The 27,956-nt window shown below is 45.3% G+C and overlaps 1 protein-coding gene across 1 annotated transcript; it reads left to right on the top strand.

Annotated features, from left to right (window-relative positions):
- LOC143768237 (uncharacterized) lies at positions 1 to 27,302 on the top strand. The gene is made up of 8 exons (XM_077256929.1): positions 1 to 528; positions 4,187 to 4,289; positions 4,380 to 4,490; positions 4,666 to 6,544; positions 15,968 to 16,117; positions 16,247 to 16,426; positions 16,509 to 16,632; positions 26,908 to 27,302. The coding sequence occupies exons 5-8, from the start codon at positions 16,040 to 16,042 to the stop codon at positions 27,300 to 27,302; spliced, it is 777 nt and encodes a 258-aa protein (XP_077113044.1). The 5' UTR covers positions 1 to 528; positions 4,187 to 4,289; positions 4,380 to 4,490; positions 4,666 to 6,544; positions 15,968 to 16,039.
- The last annotated feature ends 654 nt before the right edge of the window (positions 27,303 to 27,956 follow it).

Here is a 27,956-nt window from a genome sequence, read left to right as displayed (position 1 = left end):
AGAAACCCCTTTTTTTTTTTTTTTCTTTGTTGTTGGGCCGATTATAATGTCAGGGAGAGACTAGGTGAGCGAGAGCTAATAACCCGGGCTCCTGCAATTTCCCTAAAACTAGGGAAATCCTGACTGACCCTCTACCTGAAGCTTACACTGATGGTGTGCATGTTCAGGCCTCGAACCTCACCCTAACTCCTGAGCTCAGCCCTAGGCTGAAACCTCCACCCACCACCCAGTGAAGAGGTAATACTTAAATACCCACAGTTTGCACAGACAAGGATAAAGGAAAATATACACCACGCCGCAGACACTCAGGATTACACTATAAATGTGCAGGGCAAAATAAACACAAATATAGGAAGGAGTAAATAAGACGAAGGAATATACACCACCAGCAACGAATCTCCAACCACCAGCTCTCCACTCCAGCCCGAGATAACAACGCAAGACAGAAGCTATAATCGGCGACGCCCAATGATCAGGAGAACTATTTAAAGGCCATGGAAATGGCCCAACTTCCAATCTGAGGATCAGGTAAATTAACCCCGAAACAGCTAGAGAAAATCTAGCAGACGCCAATGAGTACGTAGTGGTCAAAAGTGGAATTACCGCTGTCTGTCGGACGACCTGATCTGAACAGCGTCCTACATGACAGGTGCTGGAGGCCCCATTATTCTCTATGTGGAGAGCGGCTCTGCGGGTGGAGGTCGGTGCTGGAGGCTCCATTATTCTCTGAGTAGTGCGGGTGGAGGTCTTTGCTGGAGGCTCCATTATTCTCTATGTGGAGTGTGGCTCTGCAGGTGGAGGTCGGTGCTGGGGGCTCCATTATTCTCTATGTGGAGTGCGGCTCTGCGGGTGGAGGTAGGTGCTGGAGGCCCCATTATTCTCTATGTGGAGTGCGGCTCTGCGGGTGGAGGTCGGTGCTGGAGGCTCCATTCTCTATGTGGAGTGCGGCTCTGTGGGTGAACAGCTGACGTCTTTTCCATCTGGCCCAGACCGACGCGACAACTTCTCCAGCCAGGACTCATCTGCAGAGATTACACCAGACACATTTCACTTCTCACATTTCTAGAGAAGCAGAGCGCCAGGGAACGGGACTGAGGTGAGTATGTGGTTTTTTTGTGTGCTATTTTTTCCTCGTGTATGGGTTGTTTGGGTGGGCATGGAGAGGCTATAGGGGTGTGACATGGTGCTGCACACATGGGGGTGTGACATGGTGCTGCACACATGGGGGCGACATGCAGTGTATATAGGGAGGCTGTGTGGGGCTCATGCCGCATTTGGGGAAGTGTTGTGAATTCTGCTCTTGGGCTCCCTCCGGTGGTTGTTAATGGTAGTGCAGTTGTCTTGGGGTTGTAATCCAGAGCAGGTGTTTCTGCTGATTGCAGCTCTACTTGGTATTTAGGTTTGCAGGATCCATTTCTCTTGGCCAGTTGTCCATTGTTCTTGGAGGGATTGCATCTCTCTCTGGTTCCTCATGCTCTGCTGCCAATTCAGCTAAGATAAGTGTTTGGGTTTTTTTGTCTCTGTGCACACATGCAGTGTGCTTTGCAATTCAGTGCAATTCATTGTGTTTTTGTCCAGCTTAGACTTTGCTTGGATTTTTCAGTCATGCTGGATTCTCAGGAGTTGCAGATATACTTGCTATGTCTTTAGTTAGATGTAGAATATTTGTATTTTCTGCTGTGGATATTTTTAGGATTTTAATACTGACCACTTAGAATTCTGTCCTATCCTTTCTATTTAGCTAGAAGTGCTTCTTTTGCTAAATTCTGTTTTTCTGCCTGCGTGTGTCTTTCCTCTTATACTCACAGTCAATATTTGTGGGGGCTGCCTATCCTTTGGGGTTTCTGCTCTGAGGCAAGATAGTACTCCCATTTCTACCTATAGGGGTATTTAGTCCTCCGGCTGTGTCGAGGTGTCTAGGACTGGTTAGGCACACCCCACGGCTACTTCTAGTTGCGGTGTCAGCTTAGGGTTTGCGGTCAGTACAGATACCACTTACGAAATTAACCCTTACAAAAATTCCATCAGACCAAAAATCATTGTATAAAAATTATATTTTTATTTTAAAATTAATTACAATGACAGGAAAACATGACCAAAATATATGAAAATGTATTTATTAAAAATATTTAAAAACAATATCCAACAAATCTTTCATTATTAAGAATATAAAATGTATAATAAATGATTTTAATATAATATGTTATAACTCCTCCAATCGAGGTTTTCTAGGGATTGATAAAATATAAAATCCCGTATGTGCAGGACAGGCAAGCCCAAACTGATCAGTATAAAAATTAAATAAATATAATGCAGCAAATAATATTTTAATAATATATATATATATATATATATGCAATAAAAATAATATGTGATAAAATTAAATTAAATGAATTAGTGAATAATATGTGTGTATATCCTCATATACACACACACACACACACTCCATTTGTGTGTAGCAATCAAATATCCAATTTATAATAAAGTGCAATAGTGCAATGAAACCAAATTGCATACAGAACAAATAGGTCTAATCACAAAAAATTATGTGCAAGAAATCCACAACCCAAATAAATATATATTATATTACTCTATCACAGTGCTGCTAAATGTGCACCCAATTGTAAAAAATTATTTTGTTAGTACTGACCAGTTAGGGATGCCACTGCCCCGCACACACCACTCCAACGCCGTTTCGCTCACTGCTTCATCAGGGAGATACCACTTACTCCTGAGAAAGTCTCTCATGCGGCTCCACGGTCACCGGATCATAACAGGGAAGGCTGTGTGGGGCTCATACGATATATAATGGGATATCAGCATTCTTAATTCTGCTCAATATTAAGTTATACAATGAATATTAATAAAACTATCAATAATATAATAATTATAATATATCAGTATTCATATTGAGCAGAATTAATTTCGGCCTATTGGTTCGGCCCTTCACAATGGTCAGTCTCTCGTGTGCCCCCCCTCCCGGGAAATTAATTGCCCACCCCTGCTCTAGATGGTAAAACAAACCTTTAGAATATAGTAATGCCCTCTTCTCACGTAGAAAGTAATAATGTTCCCTGTGTGCCCCTCTGACACTCACAATAACCAGAGTGCCCCTATAACAATAAGTGCCCACTTAACATTTAATAATGTCCCGAGTCTCCCCCCCCGTTCAGCTCCCCTCTCCACAGTATGATGCTCTTAGGCTGGCTTCACATTTGCGTCTGTGCGCGCAGCATTTCATCCGCATAGATCCGCATGTCATGCGTACATATATTTAACATGGTGTACACAAGGACATGCGTTTACATGCTTTTGAGTACGCATGCGTAGTTTCGCGGTGTGCAGCAGGGCGCGGTGAACGCAACATGTTGCCTTTTTGGAGGTGACAAATATTGCGCAATCATCCGCATATGGACGATTGCAGATGATTGCTTAAAAAAAAAAAAAAAAAAAAAAACATTACTGTCTATGGGAACGCATTGGTACGGAAGGACATGCGTACGTATGCGTTCGAAACGCAATGCATACTTCACACTAATCATGTCCAGGAAACTGTTCCCACCCGCAAAATCACTGATGTATAAAAGGTGGTGTGGAGACAGGTAGTCCATTACTCTTAAGACTCTGGACAGAAGCACAAGACTCTGGACAGAAGCACAAGACTAGTTATCTCCTGATCTATATCCCCCAATTGAGGAAGGGACAGTCAGGCTCGCAAAACACGCGTCGGGGTCAGTGGTCGCCCCCTGGACTGGACGGAATCGGAGATACTATTATGGGTAATTAACTCTATATTTATTCTATGTTTTTTTACATTTCTCTGAACAGCGCTGTATTGTGAGACATGTGATCTCTTTTCAGTCTAGATTAGCCTTATGACCTGACTTGAATTACGATGTTACCTTTGTCCCACTATATGGGGGGTATGTGCTTACGATTTTCCTTACAGTTAAATTTAATGGCTATATATACTGTTCATTTGGACATCATCTTCAGTGCTGCATCATATGTGTCCAGGTTGGCGGCCACTTAATACTGTCACCTTTAGGATCAAATTCTTATCCATGTGAATGTAATATTGATATTGTACTTATTTGTTTATATATTTTTTTATCATGTTTTTGGTACTAATAAATAATATTGTTTTTAATATATGAAGAGTCATATTCTCCTATTTTTTCAATAGTTGTCTCCTGGTGCTGCTGTCTCTGGTGCTGGCATCTGTCCTGGTGCTGCCACCTGTCCCTGTCCTGTGCTGACTGCTGTGCTGTTGGACTACTGCCTGTAATGTAAGTATTGGTGTCCTTTTTTTTGGGGGGGGGCTAACATTGTGTTTGGCTCTTAACAAGTTTAAATTTAGTTTTATTTTTTTTCCGTAGTGCTCCACTTGACTGCTGCCTGCTCTTCAACCATGTTTTCAAGTGAAGAGGTGACTGCTTCCCAGGGTGGACATGACACCGATTATGTAATCACATTTGCTATACTGATTGGTATGTATTGACTGGCAATACTATACCTGTGTTAAATCGTGTAATTTCTTTAAAGGTACCTCGGGCTCATGTGTCTCATGAGCAAATACGTGGTGTAAGTATTCTTTTCATCAGAGTTATAATTGATTTTTGTTTCAGTTTTCCTTAAAATTATTTTGTTTTATTGGATCTATAGGTTCCACAACGGGAAGAAGCCAAACTGGACATTTGCCTTGTGGTACATCCGTGCTCGTCAGCACTCCGACATTGCTGTGATTCGACGACTCTGGGAAGAATTGGCCAGATCGCTGCTGCATGATCAGGACCGTGCCACGCCACGTATCAGAAATGATTTTGGTAAGTATTTGAATGTGGTGTGACGCGTCAGTGAAACTGTAAATGTAGGTGCATTGTTTTACAATTAATTTTTTCCTTTTTTTCCCCACCACAGTGAAGCGAATAAGAGTGCGTTGGTGCTCGAGGAAGGATCTCTTCAACAAGGACATGAGACAGGAGAACCAGGCTAAAAGTGGTGCTGCTCAAAGGATACTCAGCAAATACAAATACCAACGGAACCTTGCTTTTCTGATGCCTGCGCTTGCTACCCGAATGTGAGTATCTTTTGTTTTGTCTTACTATTTAACCTTTTTTTGGTGTTTTACTAATGTGGTTTTTTTTTTTTTTTTTTTTTCACCACACAACCCTGATTGTTCTCTGTTGGAGCGGACCCTCATCGACCGGCCGATGAACAAGCACAATCCCAATCATCCACCAGCGATGTAGCAACCTGTCAGGCCTAACAGGCTGAGGAAGAGGCAGCCGCCGATCCATCCGGTTTTCCCCTCTCCCAGCCCTCTGCCGCTGCTTTTGTTGGGTCTTCTCATCAGCAGCAGAGGGCCTGGGAGAGGTAACTCATGCCCGAGTTTATGCACTTAAGCTCGGTCTTCTAGGATGGGATTAAGGTGCTTGGTGACAGACTGAAGAGTGGATTTACCCATGTGAACACACTTATACAGGATGTCAGCAAACGCCTTGATCGCCTGGAAGCCGACCTTGAGAGACCGGCGTGACAATTTTTTATTTTTTTTTTCTTCAATATAGCGGGAAGTGTCGGAAAACTTTACGCCTCAATTCCAGATCAACGTCATGCAGGCCTGCCAGGCTGCTTACAGCCAAGCATTGCTGCAGCTGCAGCAGTCACAAAGTTACAATCAACAGGCCAGAAGATATTACCAGCAGCCGAACATCTACTTTCAAACTCCCAGAGTGACAAACTATCCTCCACCACCACCGCCTCCAGTTCACAGAGCCACCACGCTGCCAACTTCATCATCCCTGCGGCCAGCAGCATCTACGACGCTCCCAAGTTCAGCACCCACCATGCTACCAAGTTCAGTTATTAGAGGACTGGGGGGTCTGCAATACCAAGATAGGTTATTACACTTGGGGTTATTTAGTTTGGAAAAATGAAGTCTAAAGGGTGATCTTATTTTAATGTATAAATATATGAGGGGACAGTACAAAGACCTTTCTGATGACATTTTTACTTGTAGACCTGAGACAGGGACAAGGGGGCATCCTCTACGTCTGGAGGAAAGAAGGTTTAAGCATAATTACGGATGCGGGTTCTTTACTGTAAGAGCAGTGAGACTATGGAACTCTCTGCCATATGATGTTGTAATGAGTGATTCGTTACTTAAATTTAAGAGGGGACTGGATACCTTTCTTGAAAAGTATAATGTTACAGGGTATATACACTAGATTCCTTGATAGGGCGTTGATCCAGGGAACTAGTCTGATTGCCGTATGTGGAGTCGGGAAGACATTTTTGTACCCAATATGGAGCTTACTCTTTGCCACATGGGTTTTTTCCCCTTCCTCTGGATCAACATGTTAGGGCATGTTAGGTTAGGCTATGGTTTGAACTAGATGGGCTTAAAATCTTCCTTCAACCTTAATAACTATGTTTCTATGTTACCCCTGCAGTCAGCAGCATCCACCACGCTGCCCAGTCCAGCACCACACCGAAAGACTGCTACAGATGCCACCTCTCCCACTTGGCCAAGAAAGCAAAGGTCCAAAACTAATAACATTTCCACCAGAACGAAGACACGGAGTCAAAAAAACCCTGCTAAAATTGGACCCACCACCTGCACCCTCACCTACCAATGTGTCTTTGTTCTCAAATGTGTCACTACCTTCCCTTGTGTCTGTCCCTTCCAGTTTGTCTTTCCATTCCTATGATTCCACTGTGTTGTCTACTCCCAATGTGTCCAGTTCCATCCATGATTCAATCCTTTAATTTGTTGCCCCTTCCCCTGTAACGCCTTCATCAACTACCACCCAATCCTCAGCTCCACACCCCCAAGGTCCACCACATCTCACCCTCAGATAGACCCCGATCCTAAACAGTTATTTTTTGGTTAAATAAATGTTTACTTTCTTTGCACAATATCTGGGTTTTCTTTGTCTCTTTGAGCGCTGCCGCAAACGTGTATTGTATTAGTGAGGGAAAGTTTTAACGGGTGTTTTACTACAGGTATTTTATTATTTAATTCGGCAAACAATGCAGGTACATTTAGAATTTACAGGTACATTTAAATAATGCAAACGATTCCAGCACGGGAGTTGAGTATAGGGTTTATTATTATAATCGGGGCCAAACATATTAATCAAGAAGGGGTTGTCTTATTGGACGCTGCCTCTGGCCCGGCCTAATAGACCGTCATACATTTCAGGCCCAGACACCATTATTAGGCATGTAAATATCGTAGTAACTAGGCCGCCCCATACTATCGAGTACTTTGGGTCGGAGGGCATTCAGCCAAACTCCGTCACATCTTCTTAGATGCCATGTTTGATTTTGGCAGCAGCAAGTGGTTAAACTGCCAGGGCTTCGTTGTAGCCGCCCCTGTGCAATCCCTGCAGTGTAAATCTATGTTCTGGGGCCCAAAAGAGTAAAACAAATGTTTAGCGTGTCAAAAAAAATAATTTTTAGTATCTGTTTTTTTTTTTTTCCTGTAATATAGGAAAGCCTAAGGCCAGAAATAAATCTCATAAAACACTGTACATGGAGACTTTGGGATCAGATAATTTCTGTCCGCTGTGTTTGTGCAAACAAAAAAGCTTTTTGTCATGATCCGTGCCAGGGTATAATCCTGTCTGCCCTTTTTCCGGGGGGATCATGTCAAGTTAACTTTGCTCTGCCTCATTCTGGGTTCAGGTTTGCTATTTAGCTCCCATGCATCCTGCTGGCGGTGTCAGCTATAGTTCTGCCTTCGGTGTGTGAACCTGACTCTGGTAGCTCTTGGTTTGTCCTTCTGTGATCCATGACTTGCCCCCGTGTCTGTTGACTCCCTCTGTCTGCCCTTTTTCCATCGTTTCGGTTTTGATACTCTGGTTTCTGACTTGGCTTGTATTCAGACCCTCTTCTGCCTCCTGTCTTAGGCTACGTTCACATTAGCGGCGGGCGCCGCAGCGGCGCCGCATGCGTCATGCTCCCCTATATTTAACATGGGGGCGCATGGACATGCGTCGCACTTGCGTTTTGCGCCGCATGCGTCGCTGCGGCGCCCGCGTCCGGGCGCAGAGGACGCAGCAAGTTGCATTTTTGCTGCGTCCAAATTCAATTAAAAAAAGGACGCATGCGGCGCAAAACGCAGCGTTGTGCATGCGTTTTGCTGCGTTTTTGTTTGCGTTGTGCGCTGCGGCGCCGACGCTGTGGTGCACAACGCAAATGTGAACGTAGCCTTATCCGCTTCTGACCGTTGCTGAAACTCCTGGCTTGTTCCTGACCACGTGTATTGCTGATCTCTTTAGTACTTCTGCCTATTGTTGTTTTTTGACTCGGCTTGTTGGACCACTCTCTCGGCACTTGGTGGTGCCTATGCTGCTGCTCTGCAGTGCTTCTCTGTGTACGCAGTCTCACTTCCCTCTCAAGCTCCCTCTGGTGGAGGTTGCGTTATACTGCACTGCAGCAGCATGACACTTTTTATAAAAGCCTCAAACTTCTGTGTGTGACTCAGACATGAGATCTAATGTGCTAGAAGATTACAGTGCGGGGAATCGGGAATCATTCATATAGATTATAGACGGCTGGTGGTGATGGGGTCAGTGACGGACTCTGGACAAATATGTTTCTAGAGCCGTAGTAGAAGATGATGTCATTCTCATCAAGAAGTAGTTATTTCTCATGTCACGTAATGAATATCTCCTGCAGTATTGCTAATGCCGATTCCAGTTTAGGTAAATGAGACGAGAATTAGCGTTATGGAAGAGGAGTCTATGAGGAACGTATTCAGCTACCGACTCCGAGGAAGAAACTGCTTGTCTGCGGCCTAAAATACACTGCTCAAAAAAATAAAGGGAACACTTAAACAACAGACTATAACTACAAGTAAATCAAACTTCTGTGAAATCAAACTGTCCACTTGGGAAGCAACACTGTTTGACAACCAATTTCACATGCTGTTGTGCAAATAGAATAGACAACAGCTGGACATTATTTGCAATTATCAAGACACACTCAATAAAGGAGTAGTTCTGCAGGTGGGGACCACAGACCACATTTCTGTACCAATGCTATCTGGCTGATGTTTTCGTCACTTTTGAATGTTGGTTGTGCTTACACACTCATGGTAGCAAGAGACGAACTCTACATCCCACATAAGTGGCTCAGGTAGTGCAGCTCATCCAGGATTGCACATCAATGTGAGCTGTGGCAAGAAGTTTTGCTGTGTCTCAGCGTAGTGTCCAGAGGCTGGAGGCGCTAGCAGGAGACAGGCCAGTACACCAGGAGATGTGGAAGGGGCTCAGCCTTTGTGCAAGGAGGAACAGGAGGAGCCCTGCAAAATGACCTCCAGCAGGCCACAAATGTGCATGTGTCTGCACAAACGGCTATAAACCGACTCCATGAAGATGGTCTGAGTGACCGATGTCCAAAGATGGGGGTTGTGCTCACAGAAAAAAATTCACTGTGTAAAAACTGTAGTTAAAAAAAAAATTACCTTTTAATTACGTCTTAACGCAGTAAGGTGATATTAAGGACCACTACCACGATTTAAAAGATACCAGGAGGTGCCTGTACCCACTAAACTGAACTGTTCCTACCTACCAGCGGAGGCTGGCATCCTACAGTTGCGCAATGGCACCCCCGCTCCCCATCAACTGTCCCTCCTACCCCTATCCAGCCCTGTGGGATGGCGAAAGAAATAGGAGAGATAATGAAATGAATTTGTTTGGACAGTATACCACAATTATAGTGGGGGGGATTGATCTTACTTTTTTATTATTACTGCCAAAATTTTAATGTGGGGTAGTAAACCACGTGAGTGAAAATATATTTAGATTTTCACATACCCAAGATAAAGGGAGTTGTAAAAGATAATATAGACTTGATGAGGGGTCAAAATGAATTGAAGGGGCCTTACCCTTATCTATCTCCTGCCTATCAGCGGAGGTTGGCACCCTATATGATATTTACGATTTTGTTGGTGCCCCCGCTCCAGACGGCTGTCCCTCCTAACCCTAAGACCATAAGGAAATTTCCATATGAGGGGCAGTGAAGGGGTGAAGTCTAACAATGATGGCAATGATATGTTAGACTCCAAAATTAACATACAAGTGAGCTAAAACTAATAAATGATCAATATAGTTCCGCTTCCTCATATAGGGCAAATAGTTATACTGTCTGAGTAGGAACTAAACAGATGGCCAATGTCATATATAAATATCATAGCCTGCATAAATATTGCACGATCCCAGGGCATTCACCCCTTAACCCCAAGGGTGGTTTGCATGTTAATGACCGGGCCAATTTTTACAATTCTGACCACTGTTCATTTATGAGGTTATATTACTCTGGAAAGCTTCAATTATCTGTGGAAAAAAATTTCCAACTTTGAATTTTCATGCTCTTAAATCACAGAGATATGTCACACACAAAATAAGTAACATTTCCCACATGTCTACTTTACATCAGCACAATTTTGGAACCAAAATTTTTTTTGTTTTGTTAGGGAGTTAAAAGGGTTGACCAGCAATTTCTCATTTTTACAACACCATTTTTTTTTTTAGGGACCACATTACATTTGAAGTCACTTTGAGGGATCGATATAATAGAAAATACCCAAGTGTGACATGCAGCGCCCCAGAGTCCTGGTCGTTGCAGTAATGTCGCTCTTCCATCAGGGGGAGTGATATTACGTCTGATGGTACTAAAGGAGTTCACCTGACCAGGTATCACAGTCACACACTACACTTCACACTCCAACCACCAGGGGGAGCAAAGGGTTCTATCTATTAGGCCACTCCTCACACTCGGGTAAAACTGGGGGTTGGATAGGAAGTTAGAGAGAAGCTGCCTGGGTGAGACCCAGAGAAGACCTGTCAGGCAGACAGGGAGAGAAGGAGGAACATCTGAGCTGCAGACAGAGGTCCCTGTCGGGTGGGATCCTGACAGAGACATAGCAAGAGATAGAACGTTACGGAGCTGCGCCTGCACCTCATTGCGGCAGCATCCTAACAAAGGACAAGAAGCGAAGTATATTGTGGAGAAGTGAGAAACGAGATCACAGCACAAGGAGTTAATACCAGGAGGAGTCCTGCCTTAAGATCGGCAACATCCTTCTGAGGCGCGTGGCCGGAACACCGAGGGAGTAATTGGCTCTACGCATTACTTCAAACAATGGCAGGACAGTTAACTCCAAGTTGGCTGCCCAACCTTTAACCTAATGAAGACAACGGAGGCAAATTGTGGGAGAGGGGCGTCACTAGGGTCCCTATAAAATAGCTCCAGGCCTACCCCATCATACGGGTCGTCCTATCCATACCATCTGGGGGACGGGGAGAGAGAGAAACAGAAATATACACGACAGTTGTGAGGACTATCCCGTGGTGCTCAGCAGGGAGGTACTACAACACACAGGTGCTAGTAGGAAGGCTACTGATTTCCACCTGCAAAGGGAACTCTGGATGTGCCTTCGGACCGGCCAGACTCAGCCAGCCCTGTGAACGGTACTCTGGACTGTGGACGCTGAAGTCTTCAGTAAAAGGTAAAGAGACTTCAACCTTTGTGTCCTCGTCGTGCCTTACAACACCCACCATTACCACCTTACTCATCAAGGGAAGCCCTGGGGACATACTTCACCTGTGGGAAGGTATAACATCTAGCTGCCATTCCATCACCCCAGCGGACCCCTAGCAGCATCGGTCACCCTGACCGAATACCACAGGTGGCGTCACAAACACTTGACAAACTATACCTTTAATTGGGCACTCCTTAGCAGGGCCACGGACCGGGTCGGGCCACTGTGACATCCCCAGAACCGAGACAGAGGGACCCGGTACCAAGTACCCCACTGCCCTACACCTGGGGGCGATCCATGACACCATTCTAAAAAAATGCACTCCTCAAGATGCTCAAAACCACATTCAAGAAGTTTATTAACCCTTCAGGTGTTTCACAGGAATATTTGGAATGTTTAAAAAAAAAAAAATCAACATTTCACTTTTTCACACAAAATTTACTTCAGATCCAATTTGTTTTATTTTACCAAGGGTAACAGCAGAAATTGGACCCCAAAAGTTGTACAATTTGTCCTGAGTACGCTGATACCCCATGTGTGGGGGTAAACTACTGTTGGGCTCATGGCAGAGCTCGGAAGGGAAGGAGCGCCGTTTGGAATGCAGACTTTGATGGCATGGTCTGCAGGCGTCACGTTGCGTTTGCAGAGCCCCTCATGTACCTAAACAGTAGAAACCCCCCACAAGTGACCCCATATTGGAAACTAGACCCCCAAAGGAACTTATCTAGATGTGTTGTGAGAACTTTGAACCCCCAAGTTTTTCACTACAGTTTATAATGCAGAGCCATGAAAATAAAAAATCTTTTTTCCCACAAAAATGAATTTTAGCCCCCAAATTTTTATTTTCCTAAGGGTAACTAGAGAAATTGCACCCCAATAGTTGTTGTCCAAGTTGTCCTGAATATGCTGCTACCCCATATATTGGGATAAACCCCTGTTTGGGCCTACAAGAGAGCTCGGAAGGGAAGGAGCATTGTTTTACTTTTTCAACGCAGAATTGGCTGGAATTGAGATCGGATGCCATGTTGCTTTTGGAGAGCCCCTGATGTGTCTAAACAGAGGAAACCTCCCAATTGTAACTCCAACCCTAACCCGAACACACCCCTAACCCTAATCCCAACCCTAACCACACCCCTAACCCCAATACACCCTTAACCCCAACACACCCCTAACCCTAATCCCAACTCTAACCACACCCCTAACTCCCAACACACCCCTAACCCTAATCTCAACCATAATCCTAAGCACACCTAACCCTGACACACCCCTAACCCTAATCCCAACCGTAAATGTAATCCCAGCCCTAACCCTAATGGGAAAATTAATACATTTTTTTTATTTTATTATTTTTCCCTAACTAAGGTGATGATAAAGGGGGGTTTGATTTACTATTTATAGCGGGTTTTTATATTTGGCAGCTGTCACACACTAAAAAACGCTTTTTATTGCAAAAAATAGTTTTTGCGTCACCACATTTTGGAAGCTATAATTTTTCCATATTTTGGTCAACAGAGTCACGTGAGGTCTTGTTTTTTGCTGAACAAGTTGATGTTTTTATTGGTACCAATTTTCGGGCACGTGACTTTTTTGATCGCTTTTTATTCCGATTTTTGTGAGGCAGCATGAACAAAAACCAGCAATTCATGAATTTCTTTTTTGGAGGGGTGCCTACCGTTCTGCGTTTGGTAAAATTGATAAAGCAGTTTTATTCTTCGGGTCAGTACGATTACAGCGATATCTCATTTATATCTTTTTTTTATGTTTTGGCGCTTTTATACAATAAAAACAATTTTATATAAAAAGTAATTTTTGCATCACTTTATTCTGAGGGCTATAACTTTCTATTTGTTTCGCTAATGACGCTGTATGGTGGCTCGATTTTTGGCAGGACAAGATGACGTTTTCAACAGTATTATGTTTATTTATATCTGTCTTTTTGACCGCGTGTTTTTCCACTTTTTGTTAGGCGTTTTTTTTTTAAACTTTTTTTACTTTGCCCCACGCGGGGACATCACTACATATTATCAGATCGCTGATCTGACACTTTGCTCACAAGCCAACCTCCCTGCAGGACCCGGAAGGACCCCCTCGGCCATCTTGGATCCGCAGTGAGGATTACGAAGGAGACCCTTGGGACAGCGCGATCACATCGCATTGTTCCGAGGGTCTCAGGGAAGCACGCAGGGAGCCCCATCCCTGCGCGATGCTTCCCTATCCTACCGGAACGCTGTGATCATGTTTGATCGCAGTGTTTCGGGGGTTAAAGTGCCAGGAGCGGTCACAGTGCCGGATGTCAGCTGTGATAATCGGCTGACACTCGGCTGTGATTAACCGTGCTCCCCCTGTGAGCGCGGCTGATCGGGTATGACATACTATCCCGTCCATGGGAATTAAAGGGACTCTGTCACCTGAATTTGGAGGGAACAATCATCAGCTATAGGGGCGGGGTTTTTGGGTGTTTGATTCACCCTTTCCTTACCCGCTGGCTGCATGCTGGCTGCAATATTGGATTGAAGTTCATTCTGTCCTCTGTAGTACATGCCTGCACAAGGCAATCTTGCCTTACGCAGGCGTGTACTATGGAGGACAGTCCCTTTAAGTCCCAGGTCACATGGACGGGACAGTACGTCCGATGGCAGAAAGGGGTTAAGCAATAAGCCCAAAAATATTCAAAACCAGATAAGGCTCAGCTGCATGTTAAAGAACAGGTACATGTCATCAAATCAAGAAGTTATGAAAAAAAACAAACAAACCTCAGAGCTCTGAAACACACTCATTTCCCCTTTCAAGGTTCATCAGGAGTGAATAAAGTATACATAGTATAAAGAGACTACTTAGCTGCTGAAGAAATTGCTATGACCGGGACAATAGCAGGGTTCGGAGTTCAAGCATATAAGGAAACGATACCCCTTCATAGTGTGCTGCATGATACGGTGCATGTTGATCCATGTTGCTATTGTGCCGGTCTTAGCAATCTCTTCAATCACTATAATTGTGGTATACTGTCCAAACAAACTCTCATTTCAATATCTCTACTCCTATTCCTTTCCCCATCCCACAGGGCTGGATAGGGGTAGGAGGGACAGTCGCCAGTGATCGGGGGTGCCATTGCACAGGTGTAGGGTGCCAACCTCCGCTGGTAGGTAGGAACAGTTCAGTTTAGTGATGGGTACAGGCACCTCCTGGTATCTTTAAAATGGTGGTAGTGGTCCTTGTTATCACCTTACTGCGTTAAGACGTAATTAAAGGTAATTTTTTAAGTACAGTTTTTACACGGTGAATTTCTTTGTTCAATTTTTCTGTACAGGAACAATCTTATTCTAGCTGTGATTTCCTCATGGGTTGTGCTCACAGCCCAACACAGTGCAGGAAGATTGGCGTTTGCCACAGAAGACCAGGATTGGCAAATTCGCCACTGGTGCCCTGTGCTCTTCACAGATGAAAGCAGGTTCACACTGAGCACATGTGACAGACGTGACGGAGTGTAGAGCCGCCGTGGAGAGCGATCTGCTGCCTGCAACATCCTTCAGCATGACCGGTTTGGCAGTGGGTCAGTAATCGTGTGGGGTGGCATTCCTTTGGAGGGCCACATAGCCCTCTATGTGCTCGCCAGAGGTAGCCTGACTGTCATTAGGTACCGAGATGAGATCCTCAGACCCCTTGTGAGACCATATGCTGGTGCAGTTGGCCCTGGGTTCCTCCTAATGCAGGACAATGCCAGACCTCATGTGGCTGGAGTGTGTCAGCAGTTCCTGCAAGATGAAGGCATTGAAGCTACGGACTGGCCTGCCCGTTCCCCAGACCTGAATCCGATTGAACACATCTGGGACATCATGTCTCACACCATCCATCAACGTCACGTTGCACAACAGACTGTTCAGGAGTTGGCGGATGCTTTAGTCCAGGTCTGGGAGGAGATCCCTCAGGAGACCATTCGCCGCCTCATCAGAAGTATGCCCAGGCTTGTAGGGAGGTCATACAGGCACAAGGAGGCAACACACTCACACACAACTGAACATCATTTCCTTGTCTTGAGGCATTTCCACTGAAGTTGGATCGGCCTGTAATTTGATTTTCCTTTTTGATTTTGAGTATCATTCCAAATCCAGACCTCCATGGGATATTCATTTTGATTTACATTGATCATTTTTATGTTTTATTGTTCTCAACACATTCTACTATGTAACGCATAAAAATTTGCAACTGAAATATTTCATTCAGTGATATCTAGGATGTGGTATTTTAGTGTTCCCTTTATTTTTTTGAGCCGTGTATATAGGTTTTATTAGTAGATGTAAAGAAGAAAACTAAATACTGTAAAATAATCACTCATGTGTTTCCCTTATTATCTCCAGTAATTGTATTATTACACAGGATTCTTATGATGTTACATCGGCTTATCTTCTCAATCAGGTCTGTACAATATCGGATCCTCTCAGTGAAGATCTTCTATATAAGAGAATTTTCCTGATTTACCCATTAAGGATGGATATGGACAGAGACAAGATGGCGGAGAGGATACTACACCTCACCCTAGAGATCCTCTTCCGGCTTACTGGAGAGGTGAGAGACTCTGATGACATCACATTACATCATTCTTATCTATGGGAATAACAGATGGGCAGAACTGGAGAGGTGAGGACTCTGGAAATGTCTGTAGTGAGATTTATGAATTTGTCTCTCCATAACCAGGATTACACAGTAGTGAAGAAGACCTCTAGTGAACGCTGTCAAGACCCTGTGTCTGAGGGATTGGGAAGACCCCTAAGCCCAGTCACGTGTCCTCCAACTCACCCCCTGTTACATGAGGACATCAATGACCAGAAGATCCTAGAACTCGCCTACAAGATGATTGAGCTGCTGACTGGACAGGTGACACTGCTGGGAATGCTGGGACATTATACAGTAACACTGTGAAGGTTTCTGGGGATAACGGTATCATTGTGTGTGTCAGGTTCCTATAAGGTGTCAGGATGTCGCCGTCTATTTCTCCATGGAGGAGTGGGAGTATTTAGCAGGACACAAAGATGTATACAAGGACATCATAATGGAGGTTCCCCAGCCCCTCACATCACCAGGTAAAAGACAGGACTAAATACATACGGCCTATAATTATCTGTATGTAAAGAATGAATTCAGTCCCTGTATGTGCTTCCTCCAGTTCTATCCAGTAGGAGGACAACACCAGAGAGATGTCCCAATCCTCTTCTTCCACAGGACTATAAACAAGAAGATCCGAATGTTCCTCAGGATCATCAGGTAGATGGAGAGAAGGTGTCATGAGATCTCCCCTCTGATGTGTAGACGGCTGTGAAGGTCTTGTGCTCGGTCTTGTTTTATTCACCAGTATTATATGTTTTATACTTGTGTAATGAGAACGGTGCAGATGGCAGGCAGGGCTGCCACCAGGAATTTCGGTGTCCCATACTGGCAAAACATTCGGGCCCACTTGGGACTCTGCCCAGGCTACACCCCCCCAGCTCCATCTCCAACTCTCGAACCTTCCACAGTACCACTGCCCACTCATAGAAAAACTCTGCATCTGTATAATGCATCCCATAGTCATATATAGTTGAATAATGCATCCCCTTAGGAATATAATGCACCTCTATAGTACTATAATGCACCCCCATAATAGTATAATGCACCCCCATAATAGTATAATGCACCCCCATAGTAGTATAATGCACCTCCATAGTAGTATAATGCATCTCATAGTATAATGCCCTCCCATAGTGGTATAATGCATTTCATAGTATAATTCCCTCCCATAGTGATATGATGCACTTCATAGTATAATGCACCCCCATAGTAGTATAATGCACCCCCATAGTAGTTTAATGCAGCGTCATACTGCAGCTTTACAAAAAAAAGTTTATCCTGACCTGGCTGAGGTCCAGCGGTGTCCTCCACCTGATACATCTGAGGTGTGTACCATCATATGTGAGTGTCATTATACGCTGGCAACGTGCCCTCTGACATCAGCTGCCAGCTTATGATCTCCCACAAGGCAACAGATTTTAACTTGCCGTGTGTCTGACGATGCATGACGTGTGGGGTACACTTGACTCACAAGCGCCTGTGATGACTATACCCTATTTCCCACAACTTTTAACTATTCCACCCCCCCAACCTATAATAACATTAACTAAAATACCCAAAAATGACATAACACCAAATCTTGGATTAAATGGCCACAGCAGCCTTTTTTATTAACATACAATTACAAAAATAAAACAACAACCCAAACTCGGAAGGGATGGTCCTCGAAGCCCCAAATTAAGGATTTCCAAAGTTCACCTTTAATATTCCTTTTGGCCTCCAGGCTTAGTCTTACCCCCAGCCGCAAAGCACCAGCTCGGAGGCAGCTAATGACTAGCCCGGCCAAAACCAACAAATACCAAGTCCCATAATTATCCGTTCCACCGACTGATCGGCCACATCCACTCATAATCCACTCTGGGGGAGTCCAGGACCAATATAGATTCCCCCCACCCCCCTGCAATCCTCCAACGCCCTTTCCACCAACTCCGGGGACCTCCCTCCCCCGCCTTACTGCTATGACCGAATTACCCTACACAAGTTAAAATAAATGCTGTTAACAACCTAGACGAACATCATTACAAAATTTAATCAACCCAAGAATAAGGGAGGGTGAGTGGGAGCTTCGTTCTCTCACAAACAGGCAGGTGAGTGAACGCTCTGGTGAAGTGACCGAGGTGTAATAGGCGGTTATCTCTTTTCCCGCCCAACAAGCTCACCGCCCCCACAGCTCCTCCTATTCTCCCCTGTTTGATCCCTCCCCTTCCCAAATTAAAAAAAAACTTACCACGCAGCCCGTGTTAACCCCATAATGCTTATTAACCCCCCTGTGACGCTGGCTGTTCCCATGTGACCCCGTCATGGCGGCCTCCCTTGATGGCCCAGGGGCCCGTACGGCCTTTCTTGACGTGTGGGGTACACTTGACTTACAAGCGCCTGTGATGACTATACCCTATTTCCCACAACTTTTAACTATTCCACCCCCCCAACCTATAATAACATTAAATAAAATACCCAAAAATGACATAACACCAAATCTTGGATTAAATGGCCACAGCAGCCTTTTTTATTAACATACAATTACAAAAATAAAACAACAACCCAAACTCGGAAGGGATGGTCCTCGAAGCGCCAAATTAAGGATTTCCAAAGTTCACCTTTAATATTCCTTTTGGCCTCCAGGCTTAGTCTTACCCCCAGCCGCAAAGCACCAGCTCGGAGGCAGCTAATGACCAGCCCGGCCAAAACCAATACCAAGTCCCATAATTATCCGTTCCACCAACTGATCGGCCACATCCACTCATAATCCATCCACTCCGGGGGAGTCCAGGACCAATATAGATCCCCCCCCCCCCGCAATCCTCCAACGCCCTTTCCACCAACTCCGAGGACCTCCCTCCCCCGCCACCAACATAAATGTTCTGACACCTCAAACATTTATGTCCCTCCAAACTTTCAGTCCGGTTTCAATGCCCTCTTGAATGGCCAAGCACCACATGTCCGTCCCCACCGCATTCAAGTGAACCCCATCCGACCTCCAATATTCCCCTTTTCCGGATTCCAAATTAACGTGCCGAACAACCACTGCTCTGTTTCGTGACCTGAAATGTGAAATTGCCCTATTCACTTTGATCCTTGCCTTGTTTATTCCTTCAACCGACCTAGCCCCACGCCACACCTTCCGAGGGACAATGTCAGACCACACAACAATCAACCTTGGGAACGACGCCCACAACCGCAACATGTCAAATTTTATGTCTTTTATCAGTTCCCGGCAAGGTCTTTTCCCCAAATCATTTCCACCCAAATGCACCACCACCAAATCCGGGGCCCGGTCTAAACGTACAAATCGGTGAAATTCCGGCAAGAATTGACTCCAGACCATCCCGCGCTTCCCGATCCAACGCAACGTCGCGGAATCTCTCTGGAACCCCAGCTGCCGCCCGTCGGGCCGAACCTCTGCCCTCAATGCCGCCCAGAACACGAAAGAATGTCCTAAAATCCAGACCAAACGGGATGTATTGCCTAAAACAAACAACAAAAAAAGTAATTAAGAAAAATTCCTTCACAACGCATATAAATCCTAATCCACTAAATCCGGGCGGACGTAAGATCTGAATCTGATTCCCACTGACCAATTCTCTTGACCACTTCTTCACCTAGACCTCTTCTGGCCGCCTCAGTCGCCGCCCCAATCCTAAACGAGTGTCCACTGTAATTTGTGGACGAAATACCCCCAGCTGCCAAACACCGTTTAAACACTGCGATAAACTGGAATCGCGACTAAAAGGACCCATCTTCGTGTATCAGAAAGGGGTTGGATAAAACGCCCTCGCGTTTAATGAAATTATTTGCGCACAATACTGGACACATAATGGAACCTGGAACCGCAAACAAAGACACTTTGCACCCTCTAATCCAAACATCAGTCTTAGAAGACCGCAGTAAAATCTCTACCCTGTCACCAACACATTAACATCTTCCCTCCGTACACCCCCTTTCATTAATTTGGAGGGGCTGACCAACTCCCCGAGGCGAAATGCACCGAAAAAGGCTAATGCAAAAGCTACTCTGAAAAGGTCAATTTCCCATTGCGATAAGCATACCGTCGGCAACTGTGCGCCTAAAACCAAAAGCACCTCATACGAAACCGGATGTCTCGAGTCCTTGACTTTCCAACCCTTTTTCCACCCTTTTAACGCCTGACACACCAAAAACGATTTTGTCACATCCTTGACACCCCTTGCCTTAAAACCAAAAGCTAGCCCTGCTAGCATCTTATTCAATTTAGAAACGGACCAACCCTTTTCTTTTAGGTGTCCAATCAACAAAAGCAATCTGGGTTCATCCTGTAAACACTCCCCTATACAACCGTTCCAATCTTCCCAAACCTTCCATGCATGATCATATTGCTTCCAGGTCCTGACAGATAGAGAGTTCACCAATAAACCATCTAATGCCCGCCAGGCAGATTCCACAACTCTACCGGACACTCCATGCCTGCTGCTTTCGCTTGAGGCACCAGCTCTCGAAGACGTTCCTCCTGGAGATGAGAAAGAGCGACAACAACTGGGTTACTCTCCAATGACCTGACTTCGGCTACGATCCACAAGTTATACGATAAACCCAAAAAGACCATATGTTGCAAAATTGTAACCACTAATGGGGAATCCGCTGACAATGAATTTATCACCCTCGCCTCGCTTTCTGACCTACATGGGAAACGTATCTTTTTGTTCATGATAACCTTGCCCCATAACGACAAGGCCACCAAAATGGGAAACCAGTGCGTCAGCACACGATTTGCTGACCACCCGTGTTCCTTCCAAAAAACAGGCCATTCGGCCAACAACCAAGAACCCTGAAAAAACAATCCGAAACCGCATCCGTCGACCACTGCGACAAACAGATCCAAAGCGTCTGCATCTATTACCGGCTAAATCCAAATGGACTTACCATTGTAATCCTCCAAAAATCTCGCCCAAACTGCCAGATCATCTCGTAACTCTTTTCTCAATCTAATAAAATGAACGGGAGATTTTACACCTGTTGTTGACAATGATAGCCTCCTGCAAAATGCTCAGCCCATCGTCATGATCCAACAAGCGAAGTTTAACTTGCCTAACAACGACTGTACCTCACGTAATCTCAATTTCTTCGCCTTGTGCGCCCTCAACACTTCTTCACGCAACTCGACAATTTTTTCCGCTGGTAATCTACAAACCATTTCCAACGAATCAATTTCGATACCTAAGAAACTCAAAACAGTAACTGGGCCCACTGTCTTATCTGCAGCTAATGGGACCCCAAAACTCTTAGCAACCTTTTCCATTGAATGCAATAGTATTGAACAGTCAGCAGTCTGAGCCTCCCCTATGAACAAAAAATCATCCAGGTAATGTATACATGCATTTAAACCTGACACGTCTTTTACCACCCATTCCAAAAAGGTGCTGAAGGTTTCAAAATACGCGCAAGATGGGGAACACCCCATGGGAAGACAACGGTCAACAAAATAACCTCCATTCCAATAGCACCCTAACAAATGCATACTATCAGGATGGACAAGTAGAAGCCTGAACGCGGCTTCAATATCTGTCTTCGCTAACTTGGCTCCCTGACCGCACATCCGAACCCAATGCATAGCTGCATCAAAAGATCAAAAGAAGTGTAAACCACCGAGCACAATTCCGGATCAATGCCGTCATTCACGGACAATCCCCTAGGAAAGGACAAATGATGTATCATCCTAAATTTATTGGGTTCTTTCTTTGGAACTATACCTAGTGGCGATACCTTCAAATTCTGTAGGGGAAGACAATCAAACGTACCTGCCATCCCGCCCAGACTGACTTCTTTTTCTAACTTCTCCGTCACAACCTCAGGAAACTGTTTAGCCGATTTTAAATTCTTTTTAGAAAAATTTGCTGCTGCATTAACAGATGGGATTCGAAAACTGTCCCTGAAACAGTCTTCCAACAACCTCGCCGCCATCCTATCTGGGTATCTATTTAGATAATGCACCACCTCTCCCAGCCGAATTGGCGTGACCCCTTTTTTCAACTCCCTCCGCTCCTCTGTCTGCCTCCCCTGAAACATTTCGATGATCCGTGTGTGCCACCGCAGATTGTGCACTCGTGTTTAAACTTGCACTTTGCGCCAAATCTACAAGACCCCTCGTTGAATGCGAAGCACAAACCCTTCTGCATGGCCGTTGGATGTCCTCACTGGCTATAGCCCCCCGCGCTCCCGGGAAAGGACTGAGTGCTATTCCCTGTTCTGGATGGTACCATCACCTGCATCCTAAGTGCTATATCCTTATGGTCCCATCGAATGCTAGGCCTGACTGCCTTCCTCTGACGAAACTGTTCGTCATATCTCAACCACCCTAAACCACCATACACTCGGTAAGCCTCACCTATAGCATCCATATAGCAAAATAATCCTGAACAATTTTCGGGAGCCTTTTCACCTATTACACTGGCCAAAATGGCAAATGCCTGAAGCCAATTTGTAAAAGTTCTCGGAATTAATCTGTACCTCCTCTTTTCTTCATCCTCTTTCTTTGACTCATCTCTTCTCGGCCTGTCTAAGTTAAACCGTTCCAGGGGCAACAAAGAAAAAATTTCCACGTACTCCAATTTCCATATTTTTTCCCTAATCTCGCTTTTAAGATGAGCGCCTAAAGGGCCTTCGAAACAAACGTAGACCTCACCGCGTGCTGTATCATCTAACCTCACTGTATCATCTTTTTCCGTGTCACCTGCATGGCTAGGTGCCGATACCGTAGCTGAGGAAATGGCCGTATCGGCCCCCCCACCCTCGTTCCTTAAACTTCCCGCCGATACATCCCTAGCCAGCACATTAGAGACCTCCCCAAACGTGCCCCCTTGCCCAGAGATCCTACCCGTACCACCCAACCAAGCAGTAGATGGGGAGGCAACAACCTGACCACCCCCAGAACCCCACAGGAAAGCTAACAGCCCGTGGAAAAGCATATTTAACCCCCCCGCTGAACCCCCCAGGAACCCCAACCTGACTAACACTCCCAGGCAAAGTCAACAAAGGGGGATAATATAAAGAAGTGTCCTCCCCAAGCTGCCCGAGCGCTGTGGACCCGGCAGCCGACGATCCAGTAGCCTGATGTAATCTCCCATCCTCCGTCATCCTTCCGTGGTCTGATGTTCCATGATCCATGTGAAAGCTGTTGATAGACGCTCTCCTTGACGCTCCCGGAGGACCTGCGACAGTCTGTGCCGGGGAGTAGGAACCTGCATTATCCGGGGACTGCCGCCGCTGATGGTCACTGCTTGTGGAAGGGGGGGTTGATGTCTGCGCAGCACAGACCGGCGGCCCCGGGACACGCGCTACACTCGGCTCTCTGTTGTCCCTCACTGCAGCAGGAACCACGGCGCTGCTAGAGCCGGCTGACAGCCGCCCGCGATGCACCCCCCGCTGAGGCGCCTGTGGAGCAGGCCCCCGTATCGGGCGTCTCCTGTCTGCCACTCGCCGAGCTGGCTCACCTGACACAGAGGCTCCGGCCGTTCCTGGTCCCGACACCCTGCGCGTTCCTGATGTTGAGGAGGAGGCCGACGCCTCCCCCTGTTGCGGACCCCGCTGGGTGCCAGGATTCCTCCCAGCTCGCCCTCGGGACCCTGTGATCCCGTGGCGCGCGCCACTAGCTGGAGGGTCCCCGGAGGGGCTCCTAATTCGGCGTCGGGCCCGAGGGGGGACGTCAGGGCTTAGGCGTGCCGGCGGCCGGCACCGCCGCAGCCGGCGCCCTCCGGTGGGGATCTGGGGAGATCCAGCCGCCACCCCCTGGAGAAGGCTGCTCACGTTTTGCTGCAGCCACGCAGTACCCTGCGTGCTGGCCGCGTCTCGGAGGCTCTGCAGGAGTGCGTCCATCTCCATGTCGGCAGACCGACGCTTCGTTCTCTCACAAACAGGCAGGTGAGTGAACGCTCCGGTGAAGTGACCGAGGTGTAATAGGCGGTTATCTCTTTTCCCGCCCGACAAGCTCACCGCCCCCACAGCTCCTCCTATTCTCCCCTGTTTGATCCCTCCCCTTCCCAAATTCAAACAAAACTCACCATGCAGCCCGTGTTAACCCCATAATGCTTATTAACCCCCCTGTGGCGCTTGCTGTTCCCACGTGACCCCGTCATGGCAGCCTCCCTTGATGGCCCAGGGGCCCGTACGGCCTTTCTTGATCAGTTGAGGCACTGGGGCCCAAAGAGAAGAGGCGACCTGCTGCGGGTCCCCTCTGCTCGCCAGGCCCTATTCGCCAGTAAGGGCTGTAATGCTCTGATGGCGGAACTAATGGCAGGATTAGAGCTGATCATAGATGTGACTATTTTTTCTTTTCATCTGTCTGTGACTTTTACAATATTTGTTTCAGGGTGAAGATCTGACCTATATTAATACTACAGAGACATATATGAGGGGTGATGAGCGGTGTAAAGAGGAGATTCCTACATATGACTACCCAGGTAAGTAGTATCCACTAAATGCAGAGAAGTCACAGAGTCTTCTTAGTCACCGGCTATGGCTGCTTTATCGGTTGTATAGCTCGGTTGTATCCTCAACATTCTCCTCCATCCAAACTTTGACACATCAGCTCTAAACTGTTATAAAAAAAGTATTTGAATGTCTAATATTTCTTCTTGAAACTGATGTGACATCTACCATTGGTCCTTATAATAGTTTAGCTTGAAAGAGCCCCATACTCTAATTACCCCAGAGGTTTCACCACTAGTTACTCATTTATTACTGATGAAGACTGTTGAGTTTGATTATTTCAGTAAATGTGTTATTGTCTTTAGTCACAGTTTTTGACTACAGTAGTTACTGCTCAAATCCTTTGACTTAACCACTTCCCGCAGTCCTTTTTTGTTCCTAATCAGGACCCAATTTTTCGAACCTGATGTGTGTCACTTTGTAGTGATAACTTTGGAATTCTTCACAAAGGATAATAGGAAACAAATGGACCTTACAGATTATTTTCCAATTTCTCTTGAATGTGACAGTACCCTATATACAATTGTACACTACTGTCTGGGCACATGGCATGGTTAAGAAGCTATTTAGCTATTTGACTGCAGATCTTGCAGAAATAGTTTGCGGATACGATGCATTGGGGGCACTGTTCGTGGTCACCTGGCAGCTCAAAAGATGTCCACCATGAAAGGACTTGGCGCTATCTACTCCATTTTACAGATCCCAGGGATTGCCTTGTTCATCATACTTTAACCCTTCTACTTGGGTCTGATCTTAGCCATGGTGTTACCTTATGTTATGTGATGTGAGATGTAGCAAGAATAGTCAGGTAACCGGGTCAGTACCAGGAGAGCAGAGAAAATACAAAATCAGAAGAGGTCACAACAGGAAACAAATAAACAAGCCTGGAGAGGAGCACAGAGGAATTAACCAGAGGAGAAGGCTGTATCTGACAGCGTCCAGCAATATGCTTCGAGCTTTAGGAGGGTGTGGTGCTTTCCAACTGGCTGGAGCAGGGAGCTGGACAACACACATCCATACTGCCAGATTGGATGGCACTACAAATCCCAGGTACCCTAATCTTAGTGGCAGGGCAGAGCCTGCGTCGCCCAGAGTTTCTGGTTTCGATGTCTCCTCCATTACCAGTGCCTCCTGTAGAATGAATGTCATGCCTGGTAACAGAACCAGACATCATAGCAGCAGATCCCAGAGGAGATAGGACATACCATATGCAGAAGCCCTAATATGAGAAAATGGCAGAAAACCAGAGCAGTAGAAATCCCCATAAATTGACTTCATTTTGGAAATTATAACCCTCAGGGGATTAATGTATTGTAGTAGTGACTATGTTGACCCCAGAGCCACTTTCCCGAAATTAGCACGCAGTGGATGTTGGAGAGTGAAAATTGCAAATATGCCATTTTATTACCCCACACACAGTGCCCAGATTGTGCTCCAGGAGACACACACATTGTAAATTAAGTGGGTTCTTATCACTATAGCAATTTATTATTTATTATCATTATTAATTTTTATAGCGCCATTTATTCCATGGCGCTTTACACGTGCTTTATACATGGATGCTAAATGTGGTTTGGGCACACTGCAAGGCTCAGAAGCGAGGGGAAAATTTGACTTTGGGAGAGCGGATATTGCTGGATTGGTGTATTGAAGCCATGGTGCTTTTCAAGAGCCTTTGAGCCACTTGTAATGTAGAAACCTGTTTTTCACTGACAGATTATGGACCTGAGTATGGAATTGTTTTTTTGGGAGATGAGTAGAAGGTTTATTGGTGTAATTTTCCTCAACATAACATTGTTTGGTGACTTTTTACTCTATATTTCGGAGGCAGAATGGACAATCAGTTGAACACAACGCTCTACTGGTTCATCCTATGAGGTTTTCTATTAGACTGTGAGCTGTCATTGTCTTAGTGAATAATTACGTATTCAACATAACTTGTCATGTTGTGGATAGTTTACGTACAAATGTTAAAATATGTAAAATTCAAGGATTTTTTTATGAAAACTAATTGGTTTTATTTTTAACAGATGACTGCACCAGGCAATCAGAGGGGCAGCTGACATCTTCAGTTTTTAAATCAAATAATCTTGAGATCCCACAGGATACAATTGAAGTGAATGCCATTACTCCAGATATACCATCATCCCTTCACAGCAAAGATCTGTCGTCTGATCTTTTGAAACAGGTCCTGTCTTCTGATTCATTACCGACTACTAAGGCAAATCAAAGTCACAAAATAAGCATTAAAAAACAAATTGGTCCTGAAGTAAAGAAACCATTTTCACTTTTAGAATATGGAAATCATTTTCCCCTCCAAGAATCTTTTCTTAAGCTTCAAAAAATTCACACAGCAGAGAATAGATTTTCTTGTTCCAAGTGTGGGAGATGTTTTAACCAGAAGTGGAATCTTGTTATACACCAAAGAACTCACACAGGGGAGAAGCCTTTTTCATGTTCAGAATGTGGGAAATGTTTTCAACAGAAATCAGCTTTGGTTACGCACCAAAGAACTCACACAGGGGAGAAGCCTTTTTCATGTTCAGAATGTGGGAAATGTTTTCAACAGAAATCAGCTTTGGTTACGCACCAAAGAACTCACACAGGGGAGAAGCCTTTTTCATGTTCAGAATGTGGGAAATGTTTTAAAGAGAAATCTGCTTTGGGGCGATCCATAACACCATTCTAAACAACTGCACTCAAAACCACATTCAAGAAGTTTATTAACCCTTCAGGTGTTTCACAGGAATATTCGGAATGTTAAAAAAAAAAAAAAATGAACATTTCACTTTTTCACACTTTTTCCAATTTGTTTTATTTTACCAAGGGTAACAGCAGAAATTGGACCCCAAAAGTTGTACAATTTGTCCTGAGTACGCTGATACCCCATGTGTGGGGGTAAACTACTGTTGGGCGCATGGCAGAGCTCGGAAGGGAAGGAGCGCCGTTTGGAATGCATACTTTGATGGCATGGTCTGCAGGCGTCACGTTGCGTTTGCAGAGCCCCTCATGTACCTAAACAGTAGAAACCCCCCACAAGTGACCCCATATTGGAAACTAGACCCCCAAAGGAACTTATCTAGATGTGTTGTGAGAACTTTGAACCCCCAAGTTTTTCACTACAGTTTATAATGCAGAGCCATGAAAATAAAAAATCTTTTTTCCCACAAAAATGAATTTTAGCCCCCAAATTTTTATTTTCCTAAGGGTAACTAGAGAAATTGGACCCCAATAGTTGTTGTCCAAGTTGTCCTGAATATGCTGCTACCCCATATGTTGGGATAAAACCCTGTTTGGGCCTACAAGAGAGCTCGGAAGGGAAGGAGCATTGTTTTACTTTTTC

This window comes from Ranitomeya variabilis, chromosome 4 (genome assembly GCF_051348905.1).
Source record: "Ranitomeya variabilis isolate aRanVar5 chromosome 4, aRanVar5.hap1, whole genome shotgun sequence".
Taxonomy (NCBI): Eukaryota; Metazoa; Chordata; class Amphibia; order Anura; family Dendrobatidae; genus Ranitomeya; species Ranitomeya variabilis.
The sequence above is the reverse complement of the archived record's forward strand: the minus strand, read 5'-3'. Positions and strand labels throughout refer to the sequence as shown.